This window comes from Balaenoptera musculus, chromosome 20 (assembly GCF_009873245.2).
Source record: "Balaenoptera musculus isolate JJ_BM4_2016_0621 chromosome 20, mBalMus1.pri.v3, whole genome shotgun sequence".
NCBI classification, from domain to species: Eukaryota; Metazoa; Chordata; class Mammalia; order Artiodactyla; family Balaenopteridae; genus Balaenoptera; species Balaenoptera musculus.
In genome coordinates this window covers 15,075,929-15,095,330 of record NC_045804.1, presented here as the reverse complement: position 1 = coordinate 15,095,330, position 19,402 = coordinate 15,075,929, and the positions used below count along the sequence as shown (strand labels likewise).

At 42.2% G+C, this 19,402-nt stretch overlaps 1 protein-coding gene across 3 annotated transcripts in view; it reads left to right on the top strand.

Annotated features, from left to right (window-relative positions):
• Nucleotides 1-7,253: 7,253 nt before the first annotated feature.
• MAP3K3 (mitogen-activated protein kinase kinase kinase 3) overlaps nucleotides 7,254-19,402 on the top strand; it is a 61,043-nt gene continuing 48,894 nt past the window's right edge. Inside the window, exons 1-3 of one of the 3 annotated variants that reach the window (XM_036836522.1) lie at nucleotides 7,254-7,566; nucleotides 15,532-15,653; nucleotides 17,268-17,360. In XM_036836522.1, the coding sequence (XP_036692417.1) occupies nucleotides 7,563-7,566; nucleotides 15,532-15,653; nucleotides 17,268-17,360 (219 nt within the window). In that variant the 5' untranslated portion in view covers nucleotides 7,254-7,562. The remainder of the gene's footprint in view (nucleotides 7,567-15,531; nucleotides 15,654-17,267; nucleotides 17,361-19,402) is intronic. The other 2 variants (XM_036836520.1, XM_036836521.1) reach the window with 2 other exon arrangements.

Sequence of the window (19,402 nt, the reverse complement as noted above, 5' to 3'; positions counted from 1 at the left end):
AGGGAGGAAAACCAATGAAATAATCTGTTATCGTGCCAGAGCATACGCTGTTATACCTCATTTCATAATTTTGGTGCTACCTGGCATTCTTTAGTTTTTATAGGAGATAACTCATCTAAATATCTGAATAGCACATCATTAAAATAGGGCAATGTAAAGTTTAAATGCCACTTCCTAATTGATAAGATACTTTCATATTTTATTTATTTGATTTTCAAAACAAACCTATAAAAGAGTCAGGCCAAGTATTTTATGCACAGATGATCTCTTACCAAGCAGGTGAGAACTACATCTCTATAAAATAAACCAAGGTCTATTGTAAATGTTGAATATAAATTAATTTGGAGGAATGTGGTCATTCTGATCTGAGAAATCTGTACTAAGGAAGCCTTCTCTAGAAGGGAACTTGGTTACTCATGTGAATAGTCCTCTAATCTAATAGATAGGATTTGTTAATGTGAATTCTTGTGTAACCAGTTTTCTTGCATCAAGACATACTAAACAGCTCTGCACTGACCCCTGGCGGTGCCCTGCAGTCTTTCCTGCAGTTAGTATGGGAAAGGCAGAAATGAAAGCTTACTTGGACCTGCTCTGCCTCTAGATCTGGTAAAGAGACCCTTAGATATATAGGTTAAATAGTTAACTATTTAACTGAATAGTTAAGTAAAGAGGGTATGAGTTATTCTGCCACTAGAAATTATTTTTCAAAGAATATTTTGTGTCAGAGAAAATGTTTACAATATAATGTTAAGTGAAAAACAAAGATGCAAAACTATATGTATAGTATGATCCAAATTTTAAAATATATATCATACTTTATATATGAACTTTTAAAAAAAGACTAGAAGGAAGTATACCAAAATATCAAAACTGGTTATCTCTGGGTGGTGATGTTATAATTGCATTTTATTTTCAATAATCATGTCTTACTTTTATCAGGGAAGCATTTTTTAAAAAAGAAAACTAGTCACATTATTGTCCTGTTAGGGAGACAGCATGTGAGAGGGTGGGATTCAGGTGTACCTTAAAGTCAGAAGAATAGGGTCTGGTCCTGGCTTGCCTTTGCCTTATCTTTGGTCATTGTCTTAGCAACACAAAATCATTTAGAGCCTTGAGCTGGCTCGGGCTCATTTTGAAGTTTCCTTTCAGTGGGATGGAAGTATCAGTGACAGGCTCTGTCCATAGCCTTGACTCTTACAAGAAGCGCTCGTGTGGTATGTAGCTGCCCCAGCTCTGCCAGGGGCCCCCGCTGAATCAGACAGGAACAATGAAAACTCTGCCTCTAGCCAACTACAGAAACTCAGTCGTGTGGTTGAGTTACTTTTTTTTTCTCTTGGAAATATATAGCACAGCTGTCAATAAAGCTTCACACTCTAAGAGTCCTCAACTTTTGAATCCCTGGGGACTCCTCTGAAGACATTCTATGAAGAGAAAATAAACGAGCCAGTGGGTCTCACAAAAGAGAGTGTCATGATAGATACTACACTCGTCTTGACTGAAATCACTTTCTCTCTTTATTCTATCCCCAGAGAGTGATGGGATAGAAGTTTTTAGTTGTTCCTCTATTTATCTTTCTTTGGTTTGTGCCAAAAAGGTAACCTTTATTGTTTTTTAAAAAGTCAAACCTTATAGAAATATACAGCAAAAAAATAAAAGTCCCATCTAATCCTAACCTCCTAAAATAACAACCACCATTAACAGTCGGCTCTACTCCTTGGTATCAATCTGCTGGGGAACAAATTCTCACTCTGTCAGTTGCTAGCAACCTTGGGGAAGAACTTAACCTCTTTGTAATTATTTCTTCATCTATAAAATGAGGATAATAGCATCTATATCATAGGGTTGTTTTGAGAATTAAATAATATATGCTAAGCACTTAAAACAGTGCCTGGCAACAGTAAGTGTTCAGTGTATGTTGGCCTTTTTTCCCACTAAGTGTGAAAGAACATTTTTAAAAACTGAAATGTGATCACCCTGTGTATATCTGCTTTATAACCTGTCTCCTGCGCCCCCTCCCCCCAAATATATCCTGGATTCCTTTTGGCATTAGAATGGAGACGTCTGCTTCATTCTTTTTAGTAGCTACATAGTATTTTATTGTATTAATTAATGTGCCATAATTTATTTAACTAGTCTCTGTCAATGGACATTTGGGTTGTCTATCTTACAGAAGATGCTACGATGAACATTCTTTACCTTTGCTCTCTTGCAAAGTATTCTTTAGGATAAATTTATAGAAGTGGAATTTCAAAACGAAAAGCAATTTTTCTTTAGAAGTAAATGTCATATATAAAAATGTAAAGAAGATGTAAAAATCTGTGTACATCACTCCTTAACAATGTGGATAAACTAACTGGTTGAACTGGTTATCTGAACATATTCCACTTTACCTCTGAATTAAAAGAATTTTCATCAAATTAGGTGATAGGTTTTTTGGTTTGTTTTCTTTTTTACACCAAATTCATTGAGCTATCCCTTAAGGAAATTTATTCATTTGTATTTATTGTTCCCTGTCATGTGTCCTATGCTCTTGGAAGAAAAAAGGAAAATGTGCAGCTGGTGTGTGATTGGCTGCCTAATGAGTCTTGGGGTCAGGAGTGGCTCACGTGCTTAACCAGGAGCATCTACTCAGTGTAAAACTAGGGGAATAGACTTGAGAAGGCCTGGCCCAGCTGGGAGGCTTCACATGGGGAAAATGAAGAGTGAGGAGAGAGACAACATAGAGTAGATAAAATACATAGCTAAAAGGGCACACTTGTGGAAATTACATTCAATTACTAACACCCCCATTTGAAGTTCACTTATTTATTCAACAAATAATTGGTTTTTTTTAAAGAATTATATGTTGAACACTTTGACTGTTTTTAATAGCCGGTAGAGTGAAGCCTAATTAATTATATCTTGTGAATTCTGAGTTTTTAAAAAAAATATTTATTTAATTTATTTATTTGTTTGCGCCGGGTCTTAGTTGCGGCTCGCCAGCTCCTTCAGTTGAGGCATGTGAACTCTTAGTTGTGGCATGCATGTGGGATCTAGTTCCCTGACCAGGGATCAAACCCGGGCCCCTTGCATTCGGAGTACGGAGTCTTAACCACTGTGGCACCAGGCAAGTCCCAAATATTTGTTTTTTTGAATGTGCTGTGAGAGATGCTAGGCCATCTTTTTTGAATGACACAGCCTCTGTCTTTATGCTTACTTTCTTAAAGGCAATTACAGTAGCGTAAGATAAGCGCTTTGATGAAGAAAGTGCTAGGTGCTCTGGTACCCAGATTTAGGGGTTTCTGCCTGGAAAGGCTTCCTGAAGGGAGCAATGTTTAGGCTTAGTTCTTCCCTGAAAGAATGGGGGTGGGGCAAGAATGGAGGAGAGGAGTGTTCAAGACAGAGAAAATAGCACATGCAGGGGTTAGAGGCAAAAGAGAGTCATATTTGAGGAACTTCCGGTGGTTCTGTGTGGCCAGAACACACAATTTGAATGATGGGGTTGTTGGAGCTGGGAAATGGAAAAACTTGTGGCTGGAAAAGGAACGGCCTGGGTCCTGAAGAGCCTTCTTAGCTACATTCAGGTATTCGACTTGTCCTAAGGGTGATGGGAAACTCTAAAGTTTTTAAGCAGAGCATGACAGGATCAGGTATCCGTTTTAAAGGATCACCCTGTGATGGGAGTGATCTTGAGAGGCTCTTACACTAAGTAATCCAAGTGAGAGATTTTGGGGGTTGGAACTAGGATGGTGGAGCTGGGGCTGGGAGAGGAGTGGACAGATTGGAGACATGGTCAAGATTAGCTGTGGGGGAAGGGAAATGGAGAGGAAGAGCTCTCCAAGTTAGATAACTCAAAAGCATCCAACTCGGGGAACTGAAGATGGAGAGAGGATATAGAGAGTTATGGAGGAAAATGATCAGTTCAGTTTGGACCTGTAGAATTTGAGGTGCCTGTGGGATACTCAGTGGGTGATGCCTCTGAAGTTCAGAAGAAAGCCCAGTACGGTACATGCAGCATGGGAATGCTTGAGATGGCTGGTTAAGCAGCAGGCGACAGAAATGAAGCCCTCAAAGAAAGCAGTTGGTAGGAAAGTAGAAGAAAAATCAGAAGGCTCTTTTCAGCTAAAGACTTAATGTAGTTGTATTGCATGTGCTACTATGTACGAGGCACTGTTCTAAGTGCTGGTGATAGCGCAGTGAGCAGGACAAAATCCCTCTTCCTACACGGCTTATGTTCATTGTAGTTGGAGGAAAGACAATAAGTATATAATTTCAGGCACTATGAAGAAAAATAAGGCAGAATATGGAAATACAGAATGATGGAGGGGAGAGGGGCTATTTTGGATGGTGTGTTTAGGCGCTCTGAATAGTTGATATCTGAGCAGAGACCTGAATGAAATGCAAGAATTAGCTGTGGGAACATCTTAGGGAAGAGCATTCTAGGCAGAACAAATGGCAAGTGCAAAGGTCCTGAGCTTGGTTCAAAGTATGGTGAGAAGGCCAGTGTGGCTGGAGCGATTGAGGGAGGAGGAGAGTTGAGGTAGGAGAGGATGGCTGGAGCCAGCTCCTGTTGGGCCTGGAAGATTCTATTCTAAGTGTGATGGGAAGCCATTGGAGGGTTGAGAGCAGGGGAGTGACATGATCTGAATTACATTTTACAAGGATCACTCTGGCTGCTGTGTGGAGAATCATTTGCTGGGTGGCCACAGAGGAAACAGGGAAACCAGTTAGGAGGCTAGGGCAGTTATACAGTAGAGAGGGTGGTGGCTTGCACTGGGGTGGAAGTGGTGAGAAGTAGTTGGATTCAGATACATTTTGAAAGGAGAGCTGAAAAGACTTGCTGGATGACTGGATATAGGGATGTTAGGGAAAGAGTGAAATCAAGGAAGACGCCTCCTAGGTTTGTATTTTAACAATTGGGAAAACAGAGGAGCAAATTTTGTGGGGGAAGGGGGAAAGAATCAAGAGTTCAGTGTAAAACACATTAAGTTGGAGTTGTGTTTTAGACATTCCAAGAGAAGCTGCTGAATGGACCTTTGAATACAGGCAAGTATTCCTAAATCTAGGAGTGGGTGCTACATTTCCACTGGCATAAATGTTTTGTTTTTTTTTTAATATTTATTTCACAGCTCAATAAAATTAAGGGTCAGATCTGAACCTCAGATTGGCAGATTGTGACCTCCAGCACTGGCCTATTACACACATTCTTAATAGGGTGATATCCCCAACAGGACGAAAAATGATTCTTACGAGGTGAAAAAAATCTTTGATAATATGATGGTATATGGGCTTCAAAGCTCAGCCCTACCTGACAAAATCTTATCCCTTAATATTTAATTTCTCACATTAAGGAGAATTTAAATTTAATTAAGTAATTAAAAATTTTCTCCTTGGGGGGTGATAATGAAAAAAACAGTTGAGAAATGTGCAAGAACATGGCCTTTGGGTGTCAGAAAGCCCTGATGTGGATCCTGGCTTTACCACTTGGACATGATACTTACCTTCTCTGAGCTTCACCTTCACCATTCAAACACCAGTACTACTACTTACCTCAAAGTTACTGAAAAGAATACAATGATGTGTATAAAATTGATGACTGAATAAAAAAAAGAAAAGTTACTGAAAAGATTGAGAGGATGTGCCTGGCATATAGAAAATGACTGATAAATATTAGTTCTCTCCACTTTACTTCCCGTTCCCAGAAAAGAGAAGTTATTATAGTTAAGGAACTACCATAAACTGGGTAGGGGTCAACTCAAGTGGGAAAATGACAGACTTAAAAGCTTGTTGGAGGAAAAAAATAACAGGACAAGGGGCCTGATTGAATGGTGGGGGTGGGGGGGAGGGGTGGGGGTAAACAAAGAGAGAAGAGAGAAATCTAAGGTAATTCTTAAGAGGTTTGATACCAAGGCAAAGCCACCACTAAAGGTTCTTAGTTTACAGTTGAATGCGACAAGAGGAAGATGATTCTGGCGTCTGATTTATATTACAGTAGAACAGAGGCCAGAGGAAGGGAACCCGGATTGTGGAGGACTTGGAATCTGAAGATCTGGGTGTATAACATGTTGAACAATGGGGGTTGGGAAAATTAATTATGGTCATCTCTATTTTGAAATATGCAGCCAGTACAATTGTTTTGGAACAATATTCAGTGGCCCCGGAAAACACTTATGATAAAATGTAAGCACACTACAAAACAATGTGAAGCCGTTTTTATCAAACGTTGTATATTTAGGTAGGAAAGATAAAATTATCTCTGGGGTGGAAGTTTTATTTTTATTTTTTTCAATTTTAATACAAAGAGCTTGTATTGCTTTTATGACCAGGAAAAAAAAAAAAAGTTTTCTTCCCGAAAGAACCTCTCTGGCTTTGCACTTAAAGGTTTCGGCCCTGGCCAGCAGATTCCTAGGACCCACTTTCCGGCACTATCTCAGCCCCTTGGAGAGTGTGGCCCTGGAGGTGTGAGAACCCAGGAAAAGGCGGGCAGTGGTAAGCCGCTCCTGCCTCCCGGCAAGCGCAGCGTCTGGACCGGAGGACTTGCCTGGGGATCCGGCGGCAGAGGTGGCCACATGCCGGCAAGCGCTCAGAGCCAGAACCTTCCCCGCTTATTACGCGCCCGGTGTGGGCACAGGGAGGGGCAGGACCTCAGCCTCAGAGACCGCCGAGAGCCGGGAGGGCAGGAGGCCAAGGGGCCCCTCCAGCCGCCTTCCCAAACTCCAGCCCCAAAGTAGCCGGCGGGGAACCGCGCCAGCCCGCGCGCCCGCCGAGCCTTGGGTGACTGACGGGAGGTGGGAATGTGGGCGGAGCCTCAAGCGCGAGCTGTGATTGGAGCGACCCACACCTCCCAGGGAGAGAGGGAGGGCAAGCCTGCGAGGGATGCGCAGAGGAGGGTGCTCAGAGCCCTCTATGTGATTGGCTAGCAGCGGAGTGAACCGGGCGCTGTTTCAATGATTGGCAGGCGGTAGACAGCCCTCGGAAACTGCCTTGCCTTCGCCTATTGGCATCCTGCGAGAGTAGGCGGGATTGGTTCATCAAGTGGTGCTGATGATTAGCTGGCGGCTGAGAGTTAGGATGTTGGAGAGAGAGCAGGGGGGAAGGAGGGGCGGCAGGGGCAGCGACTTCCTCCTTGTTATTGGCTGGTGAAGTGAGTGGGGGGTGGTACCAAGGTCCAGCGGTTGCCTAGGATTGGCGGGCGCTGGGGTGAGTGACAGACAAGGGGGCGAGCTGCGCGACCAGCGGTTTGTTTTTCGGAGCGTTCCTGAGGTGGAGAACGGCGGCCGGACCGAGCGACTGCGGGACTGAGGGACTGGCGGTCGGGCGGGCCGAGCGGCGCCGCCGAGGCCGGGCTGGGCCGAGCCGAGGAGCGCCGGGGATGTAGCGGGCCACCCTGCTCATGCCACAGCGCCCGGCTGCGGGCGGAGCCGGAGCCGGAGCCTGGGGAGGCGGCGGGGGCCCTGAGCGCAGCCCGCGCCCCCTGCGCGGAGCCAGGCCCGCTGCCGTCCCCGCCGCCCGGGCCCCCGGCATGCAGCCCCGGCTGCGGAGGTGACACTCGGGCCCAAGACGCCGCCGCCGCCATCGCCACCATGGGTGAGTGTCGCCACCGCCCCGGCCTGTGCCCGCGCTGCTTCGCGTTGCCCCGCCCCGGACTGAGGGGAGGAGGACCCTGGGCCGCCGCCTGACAGGCATGGACAGCCAGCCGGGCCGGGGCTGCGGACCGCCGGCGCCCGCCCGCCCTGCTCGCGGCTTAGCGGCTCCGCGGCCCGGGCGGGGGTTCTGGCTTCTCGGCCCGCTGGGGCGGCCCCGGCCGACGGAGCCCACTCGGCAGCCCCCTTCCGGGCCGCGCGGCCGGCGCATCCCAAGGAAGCGGCGGCGGGTCGAGGGCCATTGCTCGGCGGGGCAGCCCGCTCCGGGCCGAGCGAGCCGGACCGCGAGCCCGAGGGCGGGGGAGCGCGAGCGCAGTGTGGGGCCCGGGCTGGAGGCTGGTGCAGGCCCAGCTGCTGTTGTGTCTTTTCCTTGATTTGCTTTTTTTTCCTGCCTGTGTCATTTCCTTCCCTTTGCTCACACAGGCTGGCCTGTGAGAGTTCCCGGGGCTTGCTCTCGAGCCCTGTGCGCGCCCCAGCGCAGGGGGGAGGGCGTGCAGAGAGATAGGTTGGGAGGTGATTAAAACGGCAATCACTGTTATCAACTGCGCGGTTGAGAAATGCGAGCTGCACGCAGATTGCTGGAGGTTAGGAATTGGTCGCGGGCTGCCAGATATAATACACATCCTACCTTTCGAAAAATCTTGTTGCAGTGTTTTACATCCATTATTTTAATCTAGCTGTATCCCTGAAATTATGTAACTTTTGAAAGAGAGAAACATTCACTACAGAAAAGAATCTCTATGAAATCATTTCCTTTTTAATCGATATTTGCAATTTCTGTTGTGAAGATGTAATCTAAGAAAAGCTTTTAATGTCTTCCACACGCAGCATTTGAACTGAATTATATTTCAGGTCCTTTTTGGTAATTTACCAAGTGACTATTGGACTAGATTAAGTAGCAAATAACATTTTACATGTACTTTGCTTCTCTTGTTGGATCAGTTATTTTGATAGTGTTTGCAGTGGCAAGTTTTGCAGAGTATTTGGTATTGTCATAAATAATCAAGGGGTAAACGTCAGTAAAAAGATCATTTGCACAGCCATTGATTGCATCTGTGAAGAGGGAACATTAATGTTTGCTTTGCCCTATAGCAAGGTCAAGTCGTTTTTGTAGGAGGTTAAATGTTTGCTGTGTCACATGGGGCAGATATTCTTTTGCGGCCCATCTTTACACTCTGGCTTTGAATGAATTACCTTGTTCTGTTCCATGCTGCCCCTCATACAGTAAGAGATGGGTTTGTTCATTTGTTGGGCTTACTGTTTCCTTCCCATGCTTTACTTCAGAAGTGCTTGCTTTTCTGGGAAACGTCTGTGACAGTAAGCAGAAAAGGAACCCAGTGAGGCCTGGTATTTAAATACATAATTCACCAAATACTCATTGAACATTTACTATAAATGGGGCACATAATTCTTCTTGTCCTCCCCAGGTTTCACACATTTATTTTGTGTTCTGGAATTTGATGATTGAACTAAATCTTTGAATTGATTTGTGGGCCTACACTTGAAATAATCTTTCTAAGTCTTTCCTTTTTGTCCTGCGGGGACAGTCTTAAGTCCCAAAGGGGAGTGTGAAATACTTGAGGGTGTGCAGACCTCCTACTCCCCACTTTCTCAACTGCTAAATCAGTTAGAGTGTCCGGATGCGTTGACTACGTTTCATGCCTAACAATAAAATAGATGTCAGCCTGTTTTCACATTTCAAGATATTTTCAAAAAGTTTAAGTGTGTGAGTATACGGAGAGACAATGATGAGGAGGAAAGGAACTATATAGGTAGGGTCCAGAGCCCCAAAGGAAAAAGGACCAAAAACTCAGTGTCTTCTCATTTGTCCCCATGTCAGTTTTTACATGAAGAAAGTGAGACAGTGAGGGGAGAATTAACTTGCCTGGTGGTTGCAGTATATTAGGCAAGCTGATTTAAGAACCACTGCCTGGCTTTCTTCAGCACTCTCCCCTCATACCATTCTCGGTTTCCTTTTAGTAGATGACCTTGACATGCAATTAGAGCTGATACTGAATTCTCTTAGAACCTGGCCTTTAGTTTGCTTTGTATAGGGCTCAGCAAGCATATATGTACAAACACAGACACACAGAGTCTCTCTTAAATACTAGTTTCCATTTTGGTGATATAAATGATGAAAAATCAAATTCTCAGGTTAGTATGCTTTAGTTGCTGCATGCAGTCCTAAATAAATTCAAGTGGTAATAAGAGAGAAGCATAGACTTATTAATATTTTTTTATACTTGTTAAACTCCAGCCCAGTGAGGAAAGGACTAAAACTAATTTGAGTCCCTGCCCTGCAGGTTCCTTGGTTAATAGTCATATTTTCCTGAGCTGTTCTAAGCCCCAGACTCAAGCTTGTTTGACAACTTGGGTTGGTAATGAAAACAGGTCAGATTTTGTATTGGCTGTTAGCCCCAGTAAATTTCTAGTGGAAATTATACTTATCCTTGTAAATAATAGGAAATAGTCTTTTTTTTTTTTTTTTTTTTTTGGCTTTGATACTATGTGGTTATAAAAAAAAATTTGGGCTTGACTGGTCATTTTTTCTTGGTCACACCAAAATTCTCTCCTAGTTTTAGTAATTACAGTGGCAAATGCTGTTAATAACACCTAAGATTAATTTACTAGTGTTTATTTGGACTCTATAAATGCAATATAAAATTTAGTGGGAAGTATTACTGAAAAATATGCAACAACTTGGAAATGTTACTGGAAACGATCATGAACTGAGTATAGGATTTAGGATGTTGTGGTTCTGGTTTGATAACTTGGTTTGAAGTCAGAATCATTGTGATTTACAGATGCCTTGTGTCTCTAGGGTTTCAAGGCTGTTGGGAGCTCCCAATTAGACCAATCTCAATTCAGTTTGGCTAGAATCTGACCACCTGTGTATACTCTAAATAGTTAGCAACTGTTTTGATTGAAATTGGGATCACAGTTTAACGAATCAATATGGCTATGTCACGACTAGATTTCTGATACTTTACAAAATGATGGTTGGTTTCTAAAACTGAATTTTAGGCATTTGTAAAAAGTAAGTATCAGTCCAACTTAGCGTTACTTAAGGGAATACATAGAGGAAGAAGCAGTTTTCTTGGTTCTGACTATGTAAGCTATCCATTTTTTCTTTGCCCATTTATTGAGCATCTCTTATGTGTCAGATATAGTGTTAGGCCCTGTACATACGTTTATCCTGTGTTTAAGAAGTTACAGTTAGGTGAGGTGAACCAAAAACATGTAAACAAATAAGTGCAATGAGGTGTTATAGGTACTTCGTCAAAACTGTAAATGTACATAGGAGGGAGAGATCAATTCTGTAGTTTTGGGATTGACATACATTATCCTATAGTCCTCAGACCTCTAAGGTTAATTTCATTAACCATTAAAATAAAATATGATGGTGATATATTGATTTTTATGAGGAAGCAATAGCTTACTTTATAATATGTATTTTTAAATTTTAAGTCATCAGTTAATATTGAAGGGCAGTTATATCCCAGAAACAGAAAAATAAACACCAGAATTTGACTTTGAGATCTAGCAAAGATTCAACCAGGGCCTTGAAGGAAAAAGGAAAAATGTTTCATGTAAATTGAGGATCAGACCTTTTTGCTTATACTTACTATGAAATGATGTTTGCCCAGGTATGGAGAGGGTGGAGGCAGTGCGAGTATGTAACATGTCATGAACGGTAAGAGAGTAAAATCTGACTCACAGACACTCTGCAGCACAGGATCTCCTGAGTGAGCAGTGTGATCAGATGATCTGGCAGAGTTGGGTAGAGCAAGGTGAAGAAGTAGTTTGTTAAATGAAAACAAAGATTAAATTTGGGGGTTGTATATATGGAAAAGAGTGAGTGTCTGGCATCATGCAGGACAACAATGTTTATCGAAGGACATGTTGCTTCTGGAAACTTTTCTGGGTTTTTAGCCAAGGGAATTTGTAAATGGGAGTGCCTTCAGACCCTGCTTTTAGATAGAAGTAATAGCTCAGTCTGGAAGAGTGACTTCCTGCTGGGACTAATGAGAGACGAGTGTGTTGCCTGGCAGCCCCCATGCCTTAGGTCAGGGTATGGGGATAAGGAAAAGTACACGCCGCTGGATAATTACGGATAGCTGTCTGCTTGAGACTGCTGAAGAGCTTCCACTTTTTAAGCCTGAACTGTAAACCTTGTTTCATAGATCCCTTCTTTTCTTTTTCTGTGAATATTCCTCACCTCTAGATCCTTAACCTCCTAATCTCTAGAGTTAACTTCTTTCTCTGTGCTTCTTTCTGGTAGCTTTTAAGTGTGTCAGACCACCCCCATCCTTCGGAAATCTTTTCAAGGTTATAGCATACTATTACCTCTGCCTCAACTTGTTCACGTGTAAAGTTCATAAATGAATTGTTGATTTCCACTACTTCCAATTTTCTTTTAATCTCCAGCTTCTCTATTCCCTGTAAAATTGTTTCTGCCTCTGCTACCCTATTGGACCTGCCTGGCCTCTGCCTGCCCCTGCTATTCTTTGGTCTGAGCTTCTGTGGTGTCACTCTTGTTTTTTCCCAATCCTCTTAAAGGCTTCTGTACCAGCACACCTTCTTCCTACTCTACTTGACAGCATTACTGTTCACTGAGGATCAGTCCCTGACCTTCTTTTCTTTTCCTCCACCGCTCACTTGCTTTCATGTCCTTCTCCTTTATTTGTAAAGCTCTCTTGCATAGATGGAACAGCTTGCTTCTCTGGAAAACTCTTTATTCTGTAAAATCATCTATATAATCTCTTGCTACTCACACTGTAAAAAAAATTTTTTACACGTGTGTTTATGTATTCTGGTTTGTATCTTGTCTAATTCAGTCTCTTTATTTGTGTAACCTTGTATTTGTGTGTTTTGTCTTTTTACCCCTAGAGTTTGAATACCTTAAAGTATCTTTCAAAACTGTCTAATGTATAATACATGATAGGTATTCAGTAAATGGTTATTGTTAATGATTAATAATAAAAATTCAGAAATACAATTAAATATTAGGATAGATTGTGGCCTCCAGTCTTTTCCCATTAACCTTTTCTCCATTGCTAATAATAGCCAGCATTTTTTTCAACATTAACCTTTTCTCCATTGCTAATAATAATAGCCAGCATTTTTTTTCAGCATTACTAAGTGTTAGGTACCATGAGGAATAATTTGTAAGGTTTTTTGTTTATTTGTTTGTTTTTTCCCTTAAGTTTCACAGCAGCTCTGTGTAATGATACTTTTATTATCTCCATTTTACAGATGAGGAAATTGAGGTTTAGGGAGAATAAGTAATTTGTTTAAGGCCTCTTAAAGCCAGGTCTTTCTGACTCCAAAGTCCATATAACTGACTACTGCACTCTAAGAAAGCTGCTATTTGTTTTTAAAAGGTTTGTTTGTTTGTTTTTATTTTTTAAGGAATGCGTACGGTAGCACAGATAATTCAGTTAAAATCCCAATCCAGGAAGAAATGCTTAAAAGAACCACTCGATTTGCTTCCTGTCTTTATCCATGTTCTCAGTTTGAAGTATCAGTTTAAGAACCAGGGCTTCCCTGGTGGTACAGTGGTTAGGAATCCGCCTGCCAATGCAGGGGACACGGGTTTGAGCCCTGTTCTGGGAAGATCCCACACGCTAAACCCGTGTGCCACAACTCCTGAGCCCGCGCGCCTAGAGCCCGTGCTCTGCAACAAGAGAAGCCACTGCAATGAGAAGCCCGCACACCACAACGAAGAGTAGACCCCGCTCGCCGCAACTAGAGAAAGCCCGCGCACGGCAACGAAGACCCAACGCAGCCAAAAATAAATAAATAAAATAAATAAATTTATTAAAAAAAAAAAAAGAACCCGTTTGCCTCTAGAAGTATATGCAACTTTGACACAAAATCAGATTCTATTACTTTGTTTCACTTGTGTCAGTTGTCCCAGATTTCAAGAGATAGAACCAAACCATTCCTCTAGTGTGTTCTCAGCACTGGAACTACCAAACAAGTTTTTATCCATTAAGTAATGCCCGGCATTGGTTAGCTTCCTGGAAACAGAATTTGTCAACCTGATAAACCAGCTCTTATAATAGCATCATCTTATACAGAATTAGAAACAATTTCTTTAGTCATACTTGTCATGGATTTGACTTGAAAAGCATGTGCGTGTGTCTGTGTGTGTATATTCACATCCATCTTGTTTCAATATCTGAGTTGAGACAACTGAAATTCTCAATTCTAAGGCTGATTACCTTGATACTGAAAACTACATGCATTCTGCTGTTAGGACTATCACTGAATGCTCCTCAGAAAACACCCACCTAGTCATAATCATGATGACCCCAATTTACTGTTACAGTTGGCCCAATAAATTTATACATATGTAATATTTAATGATATATAAGCCAATTTAGTATATAAGCCTATATATATGTGTTATACATATATATAAGCTAGTCATCCTAGCTTAGATGTTATGCTCTACTTTTAAAATCTTGGTTGGGAGGTTAAAAAACAAAACAAAAACCAAGCAAGTTCCCTTTAAGGAGCCTATAGGTAAATTGTGAGAAAGTATAAAATAATTGATGGGATGTATGTGTTTTAATTTTGACAGATGTCTTTCTGTAGACACCCACTTCCTCATTCGTTATCTCATTTACCTCATTCTTTTCATACTACAACGATATCATTCTCATACTTTTGTATGTATTTTGAAGTGGAATTAGTTGGGAAGCTACTTTACTGGTGTTTTTCCTGCAAGTCTTAAATCTAATTTTACTTTTCTGAGCAGACAAAAATCTCTTCAGGGGCACCCTTCTCCTTCCTTTCCTGCACCTCCTCAGAGGGCATGTAGGGCATCCGAGCAGATTTGGTCTAGGAAGAGGGGAGAGGCAAATAACGCCGCTTTACTTCCTATACTCCATGCTGCTCTTTCCTTTCCACAGGGTGTTAGAATATTTTCAAGGGACAGTGATAAAGCGCAGAAGATAGGCAAACTCTGTGGGTGGAGTCTTGTACTTCTTTTAAGGTGTGCCGCAAGTCCCTAAGTGACTCATTTGTCACTAAAGCAAGTGTAACAGCTCATTCCTCATGTTTCTTTGCAGATCAGCAGATTTATTTCCAACTCCCCAGTGCTATTTGAGTAGACAAGGATCTCTTGAAGGACCTAGGAGGATTTTGCAAAACATGGAATTGGGCTGGTTTAGGTTCTGGGTTTTGGCCAGTTGTCTTCAATGCATGAGAACTCTAGTGCTCTATGCTATGTCAAGAAAGGGGGATTAAAAGTAATACCAGTAAGGCAGAGACAATGCATTGCTTGGTCAGTTAGGGAAGAAAAACAATAGAACTGCCTTTTGACTTCCCTGTGGGAAGCAGAAGGCCTCTAAACTTGTAAAGAGTTGGGAGGGGGCATTCAGAGGCTAGGCTTGTAAAGCAACTTTTGTTCAAAGCAGCAACCTGAGGTCCTTGTTTGGTACCTTTTAAGTATGCTCTCCTGTGTACGATAGTTTAGGAATAAGTCTGACTGACTCTGTCCCATAATCAGCTCTCCCATGAATTCATCTTTTCACTCAGTACCCTGCTACACTGTGCTGTGTTGTTCTTCACTCCAACTTTTCATCTATTTTTCCTGGTTGAGTTTCTCTGGCACTGGAAGAATTGGTCTTTTTGAACACCTCCCTTGCCCCCAGTGAATTGGTAGGTATTGCTGCCAGAAATCTGATTGGAGAGCTGTTAAGAATCCATTAAAATTCAAATCGCCATAGTCTGATCTCAGTTATCTACTTTTCACAGATAGCAAATTCATGTGATTATAGTTACAGGGTCTCTCATTTCACCTGGGCAGAACTCCCTGAGTATTAGTCATATAATTTGTGAAAGTACTTCTGTGGTCTGTATTAAAGTACCTTAGCCCATGTGCTCTCTTTCTTTGCAGACGAACAGGAGGCATTGAACTCAATCATGAAGGATCTGGTGGCCCTCCAGATGAGCCGACGTCCCCGGGTGCCTGGATATGAGACCCTGAAGAACAAAGAAACGGGTCACCCAAATAGGCAGGTGTGTGCAGCCATGGCTGTTAACTAAATTTGTTCGGGAGGGGTTTTCAGGTGGGAAATATGTGAGAAGCCAATGATACTCTGATACAGGCTTGAATGCTGTTGGTCCCTTCCCTTAACAGTCTGTTAAATGGTAAGTGATATGTACTAACCAGGTGTGGGTCGTGATCTGGAGTCCCAATGCCTTGTGCATCTCACCTTGTAAATAGTGTTTCATCTGTGGAGAGTAAGAATAATTTCTTCGCTAATTATGGGGACAGTATTCATATACTTTTTCCTTTACTGATCATTTGGCAAATATTTTATCCAGATTCACGATCCCTAACTCAGAAACTTTTTAGCTATCTTACAGTATATACTCAGGAAAAATTAATTAATTTTAGTATTGGTTTATTTAAAATGTAATTAGGAAGGGAAATTTATTTAATAAAACAACATATACTGAAAGTAACAATGAGTGATTTTGTTATTGTTGTTTACAGTTGTTTCCCCCCATTAACTCAGGTAGTTGAGAGTGCCTGTTTTATTGAGAGTTGTGTGCTTCTTTAGGAAAACAGCTTCTATTTTGTTAACATTTAAACTTGTGCGCTGTTGAGAACCTTCTTCTTGCTTCCAGTGTCACTGACCTCCCTGTTGCCTAGGCCGTTTGGCCCACAGAGAGGAGTGAGTGACGGGGAGCTTTCCTTCCTAGTGGGTATCAGATGGCTGAGTTTGGTGTGTTTGATGATATCCTTACTTGTGGTTCTCTTCGTTATCAGCTAACCTTCTCTCTCCTCATTTGCACCTTGTCTACGAATTCTTCAGAAGTACTCTTGGTTCCTGGAGAAAGTATAAGGGGCTAGAACTTTTTCTGTCTGAGGTTGGCTAGATATAGCCTCCCAGAGTATTTCCTGCCTTTAGGAAAACTAGGGACCCCAAGTCCTTTTGTTTCAGTTATAACATAAGGAATAGTTTAGAAAGCTGCTTTTATTTTTTGTGTTTACCTTACAGAACTAAGGGAACAACAGAATAGGGCCCATTCTTGTACTGTTTTCATACATTATTCTAATTGTGTGGGTTCTCACTTGCTGTAACTCACTTCTATTCAAAGCTGCTTTTGGAAGGAGCATTTTACCAGAAGTGAATCCCCTCCCCCAGGCTTGAGCCTAATGACCTCACTTTCCTTCCTGTCTTCCTATGTGGAGTGTGCTTGTTAACGCTGCTCCAGTCAGCTGATCTTTCTCCAAATGGGACTATTAGCGTGGATGTCAGTTAGTAGGTGAAAAGGGGAAACTTTCTTGAGTTGGAAGGCCCAAAGGGACTCTGCCGAGAAGAGGAGGGGTGGAGTGGTCTCTGATCATTCCTTGAAGGGAGATTACCTTTTAGGAATCCTGTTTAGGCCTAAAAGCTATTATAAGAAAAATCCTGATCTTTTACCATGCCTGCTGCTGTGTTATTGGGGTGAAGGCAGTGGTTATGAAGGTAGAAGCCTGTGAAAAGGATTGACTAGTATAGAGGAAATAATCTTAACAAGCGGTACTAGCTCTTTGGACCCACAGTTTACTTGAATATCGTCAAACATTATCTGTTGCATGAAGGATACAAATTATTAACCTCAGTTTTTTTGTTTTTAAAGAAAAAACACAACAGCAGCAGCTCAGCCCTTCTGAACAGCCCCACAGTAACAACAAGCTCATGTGCAGGGGCCAGTGAGAAAAAGAAATTTTTGGTAAGGAACAAAATTACCCGTTAAAGCTAAAATGTGCTTTTAAATCTACTAGTGCTGGAAGAGTGTGGAATTCATTTCCTGGACAAATTGTTTTAGTGGATTTGCAGGGAGCACTGGTTACTCATTACCTGTGTGCTGTCACCATTTCTCACAACAGTATTATTCATAAGCAACCTCGGTCAGTGCTGTCCAGTAAACTTCTGTGATGATAGAAATGTTCTATATTTGTACTGCCCAGTGTAGTTGAGGAACTGAATTTAAAATTTTATTTAATTTTAATTAATTTAAATAGCTACATATGGCTAATGGCTATTGTCTTGGATAGCACAACTTTATATACTGTATAAGAGACTGTTGATTTGTTGGGCAAGAAATTAAGTACATGCTTGGAGATGTGTACATCTCCTTGGTACATTCGTTCCACCACACAGGTCATGAGTTTCTATGCATTGTGATAAGCTCATCAGTGGGAATCCCAGCTAAGAGTCTATTCCAGGGGGCATGGGGATCTGGGGGGAATATGAAGCTTGGAACTAGCATGGCTGTTTAGAAATTGAAGCTCAAAGTTTTATGCTAATATTGGGTAAAAGGGCAATGAAAATGTCAAAATAGCTTCTCCCCTTAAAGTCAAGGTTGTAGAATGGTCTCTCCTGGGAAGTATAGCAGGTGTTCAGCTTCTGACCAGGAGGAATAGTCTTCAGCAAAATCGTGAAAGCAGAAGGAGAGAGAGAGTCTCAGTGATTGCATTTCCAAGGAAGGATGGGGTGAGATGGGGATGGTGGGAACATTTAGGGGGAGAAGTGTTTACAGCTCAATGTAATGAAAAGAGCCCAGCCTGAGTCTTGAGATGTTAATAATCTGTTAACGTAGGACTTTACAGTTTACACAGTGAATTCCCTTTTGAAAAATTCTTGTTTTTGTTTGCTTGGGCCTAGGATAGGATTAAACGGTTTCCTCCAGTAGCAATTCTTCTGTCAGAAGGTCCATGCTTAGGAGGAGAGAGGACTGAAAGATAAAAACCTAATGTAAATGGCTAAGAGATGCCAAGTTGGTCTAAGAAATGTCAAATTGGGCTAAAGATTCAAATTGCAGAGTTCCAGTTGAAAGTACCCAAGTGTTTTGGCCACCAGGAAAGGTGGTTTGTTCAGGGATGGAATGATGTTGGCAGAGGCAAGCAGCGCTTCAGAGTGAGAATGGCAGCGCTGAGACTGGCATAGCCTCATGGGGCTCAAGCTTGGCACAGCAAGGAATGCCACAGGAGCTGGGGGTTCACTGACAGAATCGTGTGGGGGCTGAGGCCTGGAAGAACGGGAAATCGTAATTTAATACCTCTGCTTGGCAAGACTTCAGATATCCTCTTCCCTGAGTAAACAAGCTAGGCAATTAATTGAAAAAGAGAATACATTTGAGAAAAACTAAGCATTCTGAGCAGCTACGGAAGTACAGGGGTATGAGGCGCTTGGTCATTCAACTATTTGCTAAGAGTTAGGATCTGCGCTCTCTGTATTCTCCCACCTGGACATTAGGTCCCTGGAGGCCTGCAGCCGTTAGAGCTGGCTGCATGTTCTTAGATATGTGTGGCACATCCTCAGCTGGGGCCTGTGGATGGTTTTATAGGCCATGAAGGGCAGACCCTTTAGCAGTCATCAACTAACAGTCCTTTATCAACAGGTGCTATTTCTCTGTGAGGGCGACAGCTTAGTGTAGTGAAAGGAGCACTGGCCCAGAAGTCATCGAGTTGTTAATAATCCATTAACATGGGATTTTACAGTTTAGAGAGTGCTTCCAACAACAACAGTTAACAGCAATAACAACAACTATAAGCTAAACTATAAGCATGTGTATAATACTTTAAAGTTTACAAAGTGCTTATGCAAAGATATTAAGTAGAGCCAGGAAGCAAACCCAGATCGTCTGTCCCGGTCACAGTAATTTTACCATGTGTAAGTCTGATAACCTTTTTAAACCTCAGTTTTTCCATCTGAAAATACAGGCATAGTGTCTACCTCTGAAAGTTGTTGTAAGATCATAGAGTATAAAAG